This window comes from Prunus mume, linkage group LG2 (genome assembly GCF_029339155.1).
Source record: "Prunus mume cultivar Tortuosa linkage group LG2, ASM2933915v1, whole genome shotgun sequence".
NCBI lineage: Eukaryota > Viridiplantae > Streptophyta > Magnoliopsida > Rosales > Rosaceae > Prunus > Prunus mume.
This window is the reverse complement of record NC_142699.1, coordinates 2,551,323-2,566,993: the sequence shown is the minus strand read 5'-3', so window position 1 is coordinate 2,566,993 and position 15,671 is coordinate 2,551,323. Positions and strand designations below refer to the sequence as shown.

The 15,671-nt window shown below is 35.2% G+C and overlaps 2 protein-coding genes across 2 annotated transcripts; one reads left to right on the top strand and one right to left on the bottom strand.

Annotated features, from left to right (window-relative positions):
* Positions 1–220: 220 nt before the first annotated feature.
* On the bottom strand, positions 221–4,460 carry LOC103319163 (aminotransferase ALD1, chloroplastic). Its single transcript, XM_008220674.3, has 8 exons — positions 4,389–4,460; positions 3,870–3,986; positions 2,995–3,057; positions 2,584–2,688; positions 2,384–2,434; positions 1,622–1,939; positions 1,331–1,537; positions 221–812 (listed from the first exon to the last, which is right to left on the bottom strand). Exons 1-8 carry the CDS (start codon positions 4,422–4,424, stop codon positions 519–521), a joined length of 1,191 nt encoding a protein of 396 aa, XP_008218896.3. The 5' UTR covers positions 4,425–4,460; the 3' UTR covers positions 221–518.
* A 4,505-nt stretch (positions 4,461–8,965) lies between these two features.
* Positions 8,966–14,840, top strand: LOC103319161 (protein RAE1). Its single transcript, XM_008220673.2, has 12 exons — positions 8,966–9,339; positions 9,435–9,536; positions 9,615–9,701; positions 10,040–10,117; positions 10,679–10,866; positions 11,217–11,358; positions 11,635–11,715; positions 12,238–12,366; positions 13,028–13,105; positions 13,247–13,318; positions 14,318–14,398; positions 14,488–14,840. The coding sequence occupies exons 2-12, from the start codon at positions 9,468–9,470 to the stop codon at positions 14,536–14,538; spliced, it is 1,056 nt and encodes a 351-aa protein (XP_008218895.2). The 5' UTR covers positions 8,966–9,339; positions 9,435–9,467; the 3' UTR covers positions 14,539–14,840.
* Positions 14,841–15,671: the final 831 nt, after the last annotated feature.

The window sequence follows — 15,671 nt, the reverse complement described above, 5'->3', positions numbered from 1 at the left end:
TTTCCTTTCCTGTTCTATCATGTTGTTTTTGAATTAATTTCGTAGTTAGCTCAATTATCTCTAGGTTACATTAAATACACATTTTTAGTATTTTCTTTATGTTTGATGGTGGTGCATCAGATGTTGATGCATTTCTTCTGAGAATGGGATGTTGGCCAGGAGGTATCAGTTGGGACATGTTTTTATTTTTTATTATTTTAAAATAAGTACAAGAGAGTCTAAGCAATTTAAGCTGAGCAATTTTTGGTTGCAGAACTAGTTAGATTAGTTGGGCATGGCAGTGTGTTTGCCCCTTGTGCCCGAATTCGAATCCCCCTAAAAAAATTTAGAATAATTTAAAATATTGACTTGTCATCACATAAAAAGAAGGTATCCTTGTTTTGGTCGTGTACGGGAAAAAGAAAGGAAAAGCCAATGACAAAAGTATATTTATTACAAGCCAATGGTGTTCTGAGATATCAAACTGTAAAGTTGGGCCAACCCAAGCTCATCTGATTTAGCCATGCTAACTGTGCTTCCTATTGAAATAGGGATTTGAGCCTATATGAGGCCTCTAGAATAGACTCTCTGTGGCCAAAAGCACTAATTCTCAGGAACTCTTCACCAGATGGACCAAAACCAGAGCCTGGAATTGTAATTATGTGTGCTTTCTCAAGAACTTTGGTGCATACATCCCAAGAATTTGAGCCTGGAAAATGCACCCAAATATAGGGAGCGTTTGTGCCGCCATATACTTTTAGACCCACAGAAGCAAATGTTTCAACCAATATCTTTGCATTCTCCATGTAGTAGTCAACCAGAGAACGCACAGCCTGAAACACAATTTTCCATTTACATTATAAAAATGCTAGAGATTTCAATACTAAACTGTTAAGAATCCATAGGTAGAATTTGCCCCAAAAAACCGGTAAGGAAAGGGTGCCCCAAGAGCTCTTAAACCACTCTAGAATATATTATTTTTCCAATGTGGGATCTCGAGTCCTAAAATAAAATCACCCCTACGTATATAAAGAAGTAAAAGCCCTTGGGGTTTTCTTGGGTTTGGAAAGTATGTACACACAATGTATATATTATGAAAATGTCAATTATTTGTGGAGATTTATGTCCTTTGAAAGACTTTGCAGCCACGTAAGTGTTCTTCTTCTATTGTTACTATGAAAATACTCATGATTGAGTGAAAATGGAAATGAGCATGGAAAGTAGGAACCAATGAAATGAAGTGGACACATGCTAAATCCTCATGCACACCCACAGGCACACAAAGAATCAACATTAAAGCTGCATATAGATCAGTTCACATGTTCTGTTTAATTTGGACTTTAAAACTTACCAGGAAACCCTCTGAGGAAAGACATGCCAGTCCACCAGCTTGAGCAATATTGGACGCCCCATTGAAGCAAGTGCACACAATGCGATTGAAGTCATGTATAACAGGGAACCCATTTGAGTACAAGACCTCCTCAGGAACAACTGTCCAACCAAGCCGGACACCGGTGAACCCAGCAAATTTTGAGAATGATGAAATTTCAATGGCAACCTGCAAAACCATGATTATATAAACTCAAAGCATGCACTAAAAGAATTTAGATAGTAAAGAAAAACAAACAAAAAACTTATGTACCTCTCTAGCACCAGGAATTTCATAAATGGATCGAGGGCTATCATCTTTTATATAAGATGAATAAGCAGAGTCAAAGATAATAATTGATCCATTCTCCCTTGCAAAATTTACAAGTTGTTCTAATTGCTTCCTTGTTGCTGCATGACCGGTGGGGTTGTTTGGAGAGCAAAAAAAGATAATGTCTGCTCTTGAAGTGGTTGCCAAGTCAGGAAAGAAGTTATTGTAGGGCCCACATTTCATGTATTCAATGCTCCCATACCTCCCAGCTTCATCTTCAACACCAGCCTGACCTATTATGACACTTGAGTCTATGTAAGCCTGCCATGAATATATACCATTCCATATCAGAATATGTCTGAGCTGTGTTAAGTTCATGATTTGGTTATAGCCGTATGCTCAAGAGGAAAATGTAGCATCCATTGGGAAACTTTCTATTGTAAAATTGTATCGAAAAGAATATGAATCCCCAATAGAATGTGTTAATGAATTGAAAAGAAAAAAATATCATAATTGTCTTGAATGTCACTTTGCATATAATTATGAAGAATTCTCAATAAGCATTTGTCTGGAAACATAAGTCTAGCAACATAAGATTACCCAATATCTGGGTTCCCAGAAAACTACAGAGGAGCATGCTTAGCATCCATCACTTGGAATTGAAGAAGATTCGGAGACATTTCGTTACATAAACTACTAGTATAGTGGTAAGCAGTAAAAAAAAAGCGACGTAAACTCGTAGTATTTAGAATTATAAGAATTCACCGGAAAGGATGGATCCTGCACAGCAATCGTCACGTTGGAACCCAGTAGTAGCTGTAAATACCACAGAAGGAAAATCATTGTTTCTAGCATTGTAGTAATTTTCAGAATTTAGGACAGGAAAGAGTAAGCGACACTTGAAACTAAAAAACCAAAAAATAGAAAAGATAACTAGCATCTACCAAACTTAAATGGCTGAGTACCTGAAGCCGAGTAATGTCACACTGTGCGCCATCTGATACAAAAACTTCTGTGTCTTTTATGGGCAGATCTTTATAGAATTCCTTTGCAATTGCCTTCCGCAATGCCTATGTAGAAATGATAGAAGTTTATGTCATAAAAGTACCAAGTGAGGACACCATTTAGCTGCACACACACACACACACGCATGTATATGGTAACGCTTTCTACTCTAGAGTTATGTTGCGAGACTGTGAATGTGGACCACACATTCTAGTAAAAACTAACGTGATCAATAGTCAAAATTCACAATCTGGCAAGAGAATGTTTCTAAATTATATAAATTTCATGCACCGCTGTACCCAAAAAATGGTAACTAATTTGATGCACCAGATGATAAATGTTAAACCAAGCGTATGGTATGTACTACGTACCTTGTTGCCTTGCTCAGGGCCATATCCTGTATAACCGTCCACAGTTGAAAGGGCATGTGCATACTGCAAAACACCAAAGTATTAAACATTCCAATCCTTCAAAAAGTCCATCCAATTCTTTTCTCTTAACAGTTAATATGATCAACTTGAACATAGTAGAAAAATCAAAATCCCTCATTTAAATAAACATATCCAATTGCAACCTAAATGAGATGTGTACATTGTGTTATGCTGAGGATGTATTCATATAACAAGAGACTACTGATGTGTTCACAACTAGCCCTGTAAACAGTAAGCACGTAAATCCGGAAATGCATCATCTCCATAACCAGGTTTCAGATCCGAAAACTAGCATCTTCTCATACAAACAGGGCATTAGACATTCAATCAATTAGGTGTACTTGGTGACAATAAAACTGTCCAAGGCAGAAATTCAATCTTCAATGAAAATTTTGTGATTTATGCACAGGATACGAATACTTTTAACCGTATAACAGTAGTAAAAGCTGATATCTCAGAAGAAATGTTTACCACCTAATAACATTTGGTTTCTAGTACACCTTTTACTAGGATTTCAACACAATAACACCTTATGCACTTTTACCAGACCGTACGATATCCCTCTGCCTGAACAGAACAGAGCCACTCAGTGAACTGAAACTACTGCATTATCATTGCCCTCACTGAGTTTACATCAAATTATTTCTGCACAAATTTAAAATTACTAATTTGTCTGTGTCCATGCACAGAACAGAATTGCACCTTAAGGCTATTTAATCTTGGTGGAATTTAGGACACAATCAAACATCTAAACTGTAAAAATATAGAAATATAATATCTACATTGAAAGTAAAAATTCAGTTGAAAGTACTAACATTAGCCATGCTTGATGTGATGATTTGTGGTACTGGTTCTGTTGTATCACCAATCCCAAGGCTTATCAACTTTGCATTTGGGTACTTCTCAATGTGTTGAACCTCAAGCCTTGAAATCTGAATTAATGACAAAAGAATGATGAGCGGTAAGAGATCTGAGGTGATCATGAGGACACTCAAAGTGCTGAATTAGCAACGTAAAAGAAACATAAATTTGCTAGAATATATAAATCAACACTAAAATTGAGCTGTGGAGGCAATAAAATGTATCATATTTTGCAGGACAATTTGATTAAAAGAGTATTATAAAGCTTCGATCGAGTGTAAAATATAAATAATACTGAAAGTTTAAAGTTAAACCAAATGCATATTCAACCAAACTGAGGAAAGAAAAGGGAATGTAAATAGATTGTTATATCCAACAAAAAGAACAAAAGTTATTTAGTAATAGTTACTGACTACTGTGTTAAGAGATGAATCGAAGCCAAGATAGAAATGAATGAAATAACATAAAATCACCTCAGGAAACAAATAGCCATTCCGCAATTTCTCCATGTTTACATTGCGAGGTACCTTTGTACGACAACCTGGTTTTAATTACACTTGATCATGTTAGAGATCAAATCAAACATTGAAAAAAATTATGATATTTGTGTGTGTGCAGGGATAATCGAATGAAGCGATGGAGAAATAGTGCAATTCATACCAAGTAGGTCCTTTTGGGTCTTGAAACTGCATAACAATTACAAACCAAGAAGAAGAAAAAAAGGTTACAGATAAACAGAAGAGCAATCACATTACTATCTGTGCAAGCAGAAAAGTACCTGGCCTGAACAATAACAGGCTGCAATATGATTGCATGGGACACTAATGTACTAGCAGGAAACTTGTACATTTTCGGTTTGGATTATTGCTCCGGTGAAAAACTTGTATCAGATTCTTTTTGTGGTTTGAGACAATTTGTAGCAAGATTGTTACCAGTCCATATATAGGACACATAATATATATATATATATACACACACACACCATATGCATTTACCTGCGACATAGTCTATCAAACTTTGTCCATAATAAATTAAAGAATATGTCAAGCTCAAGCTTGATCCATATTTTATGTCGAGGAGGTGACCACTGCCTAAATTCTGCAGTAGACAGTCCCCTCATAAGCAATGACATGTGGAGAAACACTTGTGTGGAAGGGGTATAACACTGTTTTGCTATTCCCGGCCAATCATGGTATGCCAAGTGGCAATCCCGTTTCGCACAAGTTATTCTGATAACATGTAAGATCAAATGGTTCACACCATATTTCCAGAAATAGTGCTATCCCCACCCAATCACAGTATGCTACATGTGATAACTTTTCCACTTGACATACCGCGATTGGCAGGGAATAGCTAAACAGTGATATCTAGTATCACACTATTTTCTGATAACATTTAAGATCAAATGGTTCACACCACATTTCCACATCCAACATTTATTTTCTTGATAATGGTTGTTGAACCAGAATATGTACGTCATTTGTCAATTTTTAAGTATTACCACTCCTCTATTTTCCACACCACCTAATTTCCTTTTTCAATATTTTTTTCTCCAATGACCATATTGACTTGGGTAATGCATGGAAAGTGCATTGAAGTTCTTTCCTTGGTGCAAAGGAAACCTTTTAAGTTGGGTTGTCTTTTTATGTAAGAGGGGAAGAAAATGCAAAGAAGAAAACAAGAACACGTATTCGAACTTTTATTAATAAGAGCATACATGTCTTCTTTTTGGATTATACCACCATACAGGTTCCCGTTGATCAATGAGAGCACTCCAACCACTGGATTCCATGCGCTTTGGACCTTCAAAAACCTGTGTTCAAAAACATGTGCATGATTACGACTCACAGAACAAAAAAAAGGAAGATTACTTTGCAGTTAGAGTTAAAAAGTCAAGGACATTTGGATACAAAGTTAATGTTGAGACAATATTCAAGCTTAAACTAGAGAAGTAATCTGAGGACTAACTGGGAAGGTGCTTGTAGCTCATCAGCACTTGAGGTCTAAGGTTCGATTCCCTCCTCCCTAGTATCGCTTGTATCAAAAGAAGAAAAGAAATTATCCGAGGACTAATCTGCAGAGTGTCTAAGTCAGCTCTACTTTCAGGCCTTTCATCAAACAGTTAGATATCAATAAGAAGATCCATATAATGAAATAGAGTATAATATATCCCACACATACTTAATGCCATTGAAATTTCAGAGCATATGTTCCAGGAAATTGTAAACCAACTAATCAAGCATGGATGCCACAAATGTCTAAAATTGACCACAACACTTCAAGACTACTCTACTCTGCATTCTCTATTAAAGTGAACCCAACTATAATTAGGATATAAACTAGATTTTTTCCACAAAATATCTTATAATTTAGGATTTAGCGTCAACCATGAGCTGCGGAATTCAAAGAAAATACCTTTTATTAAAATGAATTTGTCTGGCTGGTATGAAAGGATTGAAGTAAATAAAATAAAAGTAATGAAATCTTCCGACCAGGACCAAACCAACAAAAAATAATAAAAATAAGGGTATGATATCTAATGGGCATTGGAACAAATGTTGTTGTGAGGAAAGGACCTAGCTTAGATTAAAGAAAGTAGCGTCAACTACAAAAAGAATTCCACAAAACATAATATTCTTTTTTGGAAATATTTTTGCTCACCACTTTAACTAAAGGTGTATCTTTACCTACACTTAACACGTGTTCATAGGCCTAATCATAGTTAACTCTTTGCTTTGTATTTATAGAGTCATGGTTATACTCATGGACATGTGTCAAGTGTTGAAAATGGTGGTTATAATACACCTTAGATTAAAATGGTGAGTAAAAATGCTCTCTTCTTTTTTAGGTTTGTTTTTAGCAATGAATCAGAATGATAGACATTTTCAAAAGGTGACTATCATACATAAGAAAGTAGCGCCAACTATAGAAAGTAGCATCAATTATATGCGTACAAATTCTAGTCTTTTAATCCTAATTTTATGGTGTGTTTGGATTGTGTAATTCTAACTTTCATTGAAATTCTTAATACGGAGGAAAAGTAATTAAGTTCAACGAGATCAAAGGTTGATTGAGTTGAAATATTTTTTTGAGCAAAAAGTTGTATCCATGTGTTTTGCCATTATGCCATATAGCCTCCTTGGTGTTTGAATCTGCACACTTGGTGAAGAGATGATTGAGTCTGTTGTCAGTCCTTCTTTTGCGGGTGGAGCTGGTAAACTTGAGTGCTTTGATCCTTCCGTTGATGGTGAGAAATGCTTCAGTATGGCCTCGAAAAGTTGGCTCAGTAGAGATTCATGGCTCAAATCGCAATTAATGTGGTTGTTCAATCTTTCTTTTGCTGCTTGATTTCTTCCCAGTTGTTGAAGTAAACTTTAAAGCTTCCCAGTTGCTTGATTTCTTCCCAGTTGTTGAAGTAAAACCCCCTTTAAACCGTAGATAACAGACAAACAGTACGATCTTGGGCCTTTCTTTTAAACCCAATTCTCTTTTTAGTATAACATGTGGCCCAAAGCTCATCCTAGATTTTAAAAATCCCTTCATGGTCTTATTTCCATTTTTGGCCCAAATATTCCTCCCTAAACTCAATGGGCTTGTTTCAAAGACAAATTTGATTTACCCATTTTCTCTTATTAAAGTCTCAGTTAAAAAAAAGAGCTGATTTCCCCATTTTCCTTTTCTCCACTTACATTCCCTTTTGCTTTTTAATATTTTTTAATCAAAATTGAGAAAGAGAAAGAAGAAAATTGATTAAAAAGTTTAAAAAGCAAAATGGAAGTGTAAGTGAAGAAAAGGGAAGTGGAGAAATCTATCCCTTAGAAAAACTTGCTTTTGCTTTTATGACAGTTTCAGTGAAAACTCTCCATCTCCTTCAACCAATTCCCTCTTGAAACAACTCTGCACAGTGCAAAAGTCCTTATCTTTTCAATATCTCTTTCTTCCGAGAAGTACCTTACCAGAAACACACTTCATCCCATAATGGTTTGAAAAATGCTCAAGGCTACTCAAGCTGACGAAAGTGCTCCCAGTTGGAAAGAGCTACGCGGTTTTTAGGACATAGCCATCAACTATGGATGTCTAAAATTATAATTTCACATATTTGAGTTTATGGTAATCATTGGATCGAAGAAATGGATAATGTTTGGTTATAAAATATTAACCAGTATTTTTGTTTGTTCATAAACAAAGTTGAGGTTTTGTAATCACTTTGCACTTGTATAAGTCACAATTAGATTTTTAGATTTTTATAGCTAAGATAATATCATTTATGTTACTTTTTTTTTGTTCATTTTTAAAAATTCATTGAAAAAATTAATTAAAAATCACAAAAAGGCATCGAAAAATGGTATGTGGTCTTTAGGACATAGCCATCGATTATGGATGTGTAAAATCATGATTCCACATATTTTACTTCACGATAATAATTAGATGGAAGAAAGAAGAGTGTTCGGTTATAAAACATTAACTTGTGGCAGTAGTTGAAAGACTTGTCGTTTGTGTTTCTAACAGGTGTCCTTCTACAACAACGCCATGTGTCATTTCTATTACTTTTTTGTGTTCATCTTAAAAAACTTAAAAAAACTAATTAAACATCATAAAAATACACCGAAAAGAACTACGTGATTTTTAAGACACAAACATCGATTATGAATAAGGGTGGGCACAATTCAGTTCGGTCTAGTTTTCATGAAAAATTAATAACCAAACCAAACCAATTTGGAATGGTTTAGATTCAGTTTGGCCGGCTACTAAGCCCAACTGATTTTTATGTTTGTTTTTTGGATTTTTTGAGCTTTAAGCCCAACTACATTTTTTCAATGTTGGGCTTAAAAATTTAGAGTTGGACCAAAATTTTAAAAAATGCTTCTTTAGGAAGCACTTCTACTAATAAAAATCTATTCTTTATTCAAGTGCTTGTCTATGTTATAAAATAATTTATATGCATCATATCATATACTCTTTTATGGCATAAAAACTTGTATGAAACAAAGATAACACTCCTGATGAATTATAGAATGGTATGTGGAAAAATTATCACGTGTGATATAATGTAATTGACCGGTATAGCAAAAAAGTGCTTTTCCCATTTCATGTAAGCGTTTCTCCTCATTGCAAAAGAAATGACATTCTAAATCCCTACTCCAATCCGAAACTATTGTGTTAAGCCTATTTTTATTAAAAAGTAAAAATAATTACAAACAAAACAAGCAGGTTATGGTTCCTTATGGTATACCACCTTAATCTTATTGTGCGTGAGACCTACGAGCGGGAAATGAGCAACTCTGCGTGAGACCTACGACGGGAAGAGAAAACTCACGCTTCCCCCTCCTCTATTTATTTGCTCCTCTCCGTTTTCTTCAACCAATCAAATCAGCTCCTCCTACTTTTCCTTGAGTTTCTTCTCCTTCCTTTTGCTCTGCTCAGGTAACTCTCTCTCTCTCTCTCTCCCCCCGGATTTTACTTGTATGATTGAATGCTCACTGTTTTCTTTATCTTTAACTTTTGAAATTTGAAACTAGACAACAACCCATTGTCACTTGAGTGCAACTTCAATGTCGAATTTCATGGCTGCTGCAAATGCAAATGCAAATTCAAATCCAAATGCAAACAAGTCCTTTGAGGTAAATTCGATCGATTTTTCTTTGCTGTCATGTATTTATTTTCTGAGTTAATTTAGTTTGATTTTGTGTGATTTTTAGGTCGCTCAACCTCCAAACGACTCCATATCAAGCCTAAGTTTCAGTCCCAAGAGCAACATTCTGGTCGCCACCTCCTGGGACAACCAGGTTCATGTTCTTTTTCTTTTCTTCGTTTTATTTTTTTGGTTTTTTATCAGTTATAAAACCTTAGGTTCTGTTTGTTTGCTAAGAAATTTATTTGTAGAGATTTTGATTGAATTTCTGTGACCATCTTATTGAACTTGTGGTTTATGGACAACCCTTAATATAAGGCAATATGCAGTGAGGTTAACATAGATTTTTTTGGGTACAATCTGCTTATGTAATTCATGTTAACTGAAATAAGATAAACATGGGGCATTTATAATTTCTTTTATTTTCCGTTTTCTTTCAGTCCCAACCAAACTTGTTAGGATTTAGTAATGACTGGTGGTTCCCTTGTTTAGGTGCGATGCTGGGAGATACACCAGAGCGGAACAAATCTTGCCAGTCAGCCCAAGGCAGCGATATCCCATGAACATCCGGTAACATATCTGATTGCACATTGTTTAGGCCAACTTGCTTTGTTTTCAATTCTCAAGCTTGATTTTGTACCCCCTTGTATAATTATGGATATATACACATGCTGGCTTACAATAAGTCAATTATAACTTTCTATCACACCGATGGTTCGAGTTAGAAATACCTGTTCAGAATTAAAATTCTAGATCGCACTGCCTTTACTTGTAGAAGGATAGAATAATTATATTAATTATGGTAGGTGTGAGACCTGTTTGCAAGATCTTAGGTTTCCAATGAAGACGTCAAGGAAAATTGCATGTGCAATTGTTATATGGTGCTGTTTTCAAAACGAGTAAATTTACTAGTATTTTTATGCAATATTATTGAAAATAATAGTCCTTTTTGGGTAATGAAAGAACATGTGCATTTAATTTGAGACTACATGGGATCAATGTGTGTCCTTTAAGGAAATTCTGTGATAAATCTTGCAACTTTTTCTTTCTTTCTTTCTAGTAAGCTGGTCAGAAGTTTATAATATGATTCATGACGCAGTATACACATTGTAATATAATCCATCTATATAGGTTTTGTGCTCAACTTGGAAAGAGGATGGAACGACTGTGTTCTCTGGAGGTTGCGACAAGCAAGTTAAGATGTGGCCTTTGGGTGGCCAGCCAGTAACTGTTGCCATGCATGATGCACCCATTACAGAGATTGCTTGGATCCCTGAGATGAGCCTCTTAGTCACAGGAAGCTGGGACAAGACTTTGAAGTAAGTAAAACATAGCCTTTGTTCTTATGTATTTTGAGCTATCTGAAATTTATACACCAGAAATTTGTGTGGTATTCTTTCTAAAATAATTCATTTAAGGTTATGGGAGGTAGTGCTGCTGAGAATGTTATGCTTTGCTCTTGCCAGTCGGGCACCGTTTCTGCTCATATATTTTCTTCTTCGTTACAAAATGTTCTCATTCATCTGAGAACTAAGTTTCTTCTGGTTGTTGATATGTTGTATTGTTTTGCTACCTTAACTTATTTCATAAACTGCTAAGGCTTTGTCATCTTGCCTTCATACCAAGTTTTCTGTTTTTTTTATGTACGATCTTTTCTGCCTATCTTTAGGTATTGGGATGTGAGGCAGCCAAATCCAGTGCATACCCAACAACTACCCGAGCGCTGCTATGCTCTATCAGTGCGATACCCCCTAATGGTTGTTGGCACTGCAGACAGAAATCTGGTCGTTTTTAACTTGCAGAACCCACAGGTAACTTTTGTTTTTAGGGATTATCATGCAAGAAAAACACATTAAAAAGTAAATCAGACCAACTTATGTAGTAACTTTGTTCACTCCCTAGTTTCCAGAATTAACATTTATATAGGCTTTTTTTTTCTCTCTAGTTTTTTTAGTTTTCAATTCCAGTAAATCACTTTTGCACAATAAATTGCATTGGTACTGGGATTTATTATTTGTGTGATTTGATCACCTCCATGAACGTTCTCTGTTTTGCATCTAAATTTAATAATTTCCAATCACGAACAGACTGAATTCAAGAGAATTGTTTCGCCCCTAAAGTATCAAACAAGGTGTGTTGCTGCATTTCCTGATCAGCAAGGATTCTTGGTAAGTATTTTCTCTTGTGCTTGTAGTTTTTTGATTGGGTTCTCTCTGAAAATATAGTTCTCCTCTTTTTCAAATAGCTTGCTTAGAGTGACAAACTAAAATATGGTATTCTTGCATAATTATTTCCACTGAACATGAATTCATGGTGTGCTTTCTTGTTTATATTCAATTGATTAATGTGATAATTTCGGGAGACACAAGCAAAACGTTAGTTATCTAGGGGATATAAAGAATATGAAGAATATGAGTGGTGACCAGTTTATTTAAAAATCTTGGATTTTGACATAGAGATTATTGTAATTTCTCAAAATGAGATTAAGGGGAAAAAAAGAGAGGAGAAATTCAAACAAATGTTTGTTCATAGTTGATATGCCTCTTTGTCATCAGTTCTTCCGTTTGCCACTGTACTTTCTTTTTCTTGACTTATGTGATTGTTGAACATGATGCAAGATCATGCATACTCAGTCGTTGCTTCATAATTATTATCTTCTGTGAATAGTTAACTAATTATGATGTAACCAGGTTGGCTCTATTGAAGGGAGGGTTGGCGTACATCATCTGGATGAACAACAACAAAATAAAAACTTTACCTTTAAGTGCCATAGAGAGGGCAGCGAGATATACTCAGTCAACTCTCTGAACTTCCATCCAGTATGATTTGTATTATTCCTTTGTCTTTTTCCTTCTTCGTATACATATTTATATTTCTGGATAATGCACTGAGAGGTTTAATAATGTTTGTATTTCTTCTGGTGGATTACCTTAAACTTATGAAACCTCTTCGTTAATTTAGTGTTCTCATGTTTCAGTATCCTGGTTAAGAAAAAATCACAGAGATTGTTTTCAACCTTGTCATTCATAGACTATGATGTTTTTTTGTAGAAGTATGGTATTAGTATCATTGGTACAGCCCTCACCTTAAAATTACAGGACTTGTATGTTATTCTATCTATTGTGAAGGTTCCCGATTTTATACTATCTGTTGTTCAGGTTTCAGATTTTTTATATCAGTGGATTTATTGGCATATGCACGAATTTTAAAGTTTCCTTTAAATATATTTCAGTTGATTTTGTTCTATTACATGAGGTAACTGTAAGTGCATTTGGATCAGTGTTCTTTGTTTTACTTCAGAATTATGACTGGGAATGCCTAATTTTTCTATGATCAGTCCAAACTTTTTTTCCAGCATTCATTGCCATTTCATTATGGTTCTTGTTAGGGTTGTTCAAAGAAATTTTGGATAAATCTGTGTTTTCGTGTTCTATTACTATTATTTCTAATTTTAAAGCTTATTTGTGTCCCTTGTTTCAGGTGCATCACACATTTACTACTGCTGGTTCCGATGGTTCTTTCAATTTTTGGGATAAGGATAGCAAACAGAGACTGAAGGTTTCTCCCACATCTATTTTCTATTTCTTTTGTCTTTGTATTATGTGCTTCTCCAACTCTCTTGTTTATATGTTCGGTCTATGGCTAATCCTATGTTATATGCATATAGGTGTCTAATACAACTTTTTTCTGATTTTTCAGGCAATGTCAAGGTGCAATCAACCTATACCTTGCAGTACATTCAACAATGATGGTTCCATATTTGCATATGCGGTAATTCTCTTTCTTCATGATTGCACAACCAATATGAAGACTCTATCTCTCTCTCTCTCTCTCTCTCTCTCTCTCTGTGTCTGTATTCACGCGCACCACCTGCGCACATAAATTCACAGCACTAACTCATACCAAGGCAGACTAATCTATAGCAGTGTTTTCACAACACACTCGCACATACCACCTTGCGTCATGACTTCATTGATCTATAAGAATATTCTGAGGGCTCTCTCATACACTTTGTGCTTAAATTTCCACTAAATTAGTGTCATGCTCTACTTAAGATCATTCTCGACTGTTAATATTATTGATTCATGTGACTGAGTCATTGTGTAATGTAAATTTAGAAAAAGGGAAATACCATCCTAACTTTTCTGGGTTTCCTCTTTCAAATCTGGGGTCGGAAATGACTGGTAGTTGTGTACATGCATACAATTCATGTTCTTCAACTGGTTTAAAGTGGTAGAAGTAGTTATGTTAGATTACATTTTTGGAAACAGAGTATGGCCAGCTAAACCTTTATCAGGAGAGGTCATTGAACTGTACACTATTATGGCCACAACTATATTATGACTTTATAGTAAACCATCCTTGAATATTTAGATTGTCATTGTGCGAAAAATTTCAGGCAATGCTTTTTGTGGATGTATTTTTATATTAGTTACTGTGATGATGATCAACCTTTCTGTAATCTCAATTTGTACCTCCAATGAACCTTAGCTCTATACTCTTGCTTGCCTTTAACTTTTGTTTCTTTTTTCTCTTGTCGTGTGCCATTGTACAATGATGTTTCTTTGTGTACACAAGTGACTAATGGTGGTCTATGGTTACAATCTCTTAGAGTAATTAAATTCCTCGCATTACACCTTGGTTATCCTTTCTGTACAAGCAAATATGACTTGAAAACTGATTGCACAAGACTCAAACGAACTCTCCACGTATTTTCTTCTCATAATTTAAATATTATATTGAAGATGTTTCCTGAACTTTTGTTTGCAGGTTTGCTATGATTGGAGCAAGGGTGCAGAAAATCATAATCCAGCTACCGCAAAGAACTACATTTTCCTCCATTTGCCACAGGTATATTCAGACAATACATTTCAACAATTTTGTTCATGATGGCCTGAAAATACTCAAGACTGGACGTTTATATTTTTCTTTGTTTTCAGGAAGCCGAGGTTAAAAGCAAACCACGAGTTAACACTGGTGGAAAAAGGTGAAGCTGGTCGACCCGCCATGTCGGTTATGAGCTATTTCTGTATATGCAAGTTGTTAGTTACCAACGTATGAGCAAGGCTAGCCCCTCTGACAGACGTTTAGACAGGAATTTTTTTTTCCGGTCAGACACAGGAGGGTTCCTCTAGTCCTTTTTTTGAGTTTCCATTCCTCGTGAAGCTGCTCCCATCAGTTTGTTCTTAGACTAGGTTGTGCTGCAAATATTCCTTTCCTGGAGCTACAATGATATGACTGGATCTTGTTCTTTTGTTCCGAGAATTCAAAACCTTAAAAAGTTTTGGCTAAATTTCAGTCCTTTGATGTTTGTGCTTATTCTAATGCGACCTTACAGGTTCTAACATAGACATTTACCTCTACTACTACCGTTAGGTTCCTTTAGTTGAATTGCTAGTGCAGGGTCAAAATTCGCAAAATCATTATATATAAAAACTAAATTATTATAAACTAAAATTTAAGTACTATGAAGGATTGTAAGCTCGTACTGTTTAGTCTTTAACATAATTGTTCATTGTTAGCCCCTGCATGATAAAAAGGCCAAAATCTAACTCATATAATTTCATAAATGTAAATTTTTATAAAAACTTTCTGATATAGCATAAAATCTTCTTAAATATACACAACTACCCTCAAAATTAAAACTCACATAAACCTAAAAGTCATGGATGCTTTGCTCAAGTGTTGTGATGTTGTTGATCCCTACCATCTTGAGAGGGTTCTTAGACAAATAAATTCATACTTGGATATAATGATCATCATCAACAAAATCAATTGTGTTTGGACAACTTAATAATCAATTGTTGAATCTGTGTTCATCTAGTAAATTCTTTTGTTATATTTCAGATCCCAGTATTGTATATTATCGTGATAGTTGAAACATTCATTGCATTCCTATCTTTTAGGGTGACCAAAATATACGAGTTTCACCAAACTCTTAGACATGTCCACCAACAAAGCATTCTTCTCTTCAGAAAGTGCAATTAATGACCTTCAAGATACTCCGAAGTAGCATGGCTACGTATTTCACAAACCACCTCTAACTTCCAATCATCCCTATCACCAATATTGACACCCTTTAACAAGAATGGGCATCCACATTTCATGTTACCAGTGTTCCTCC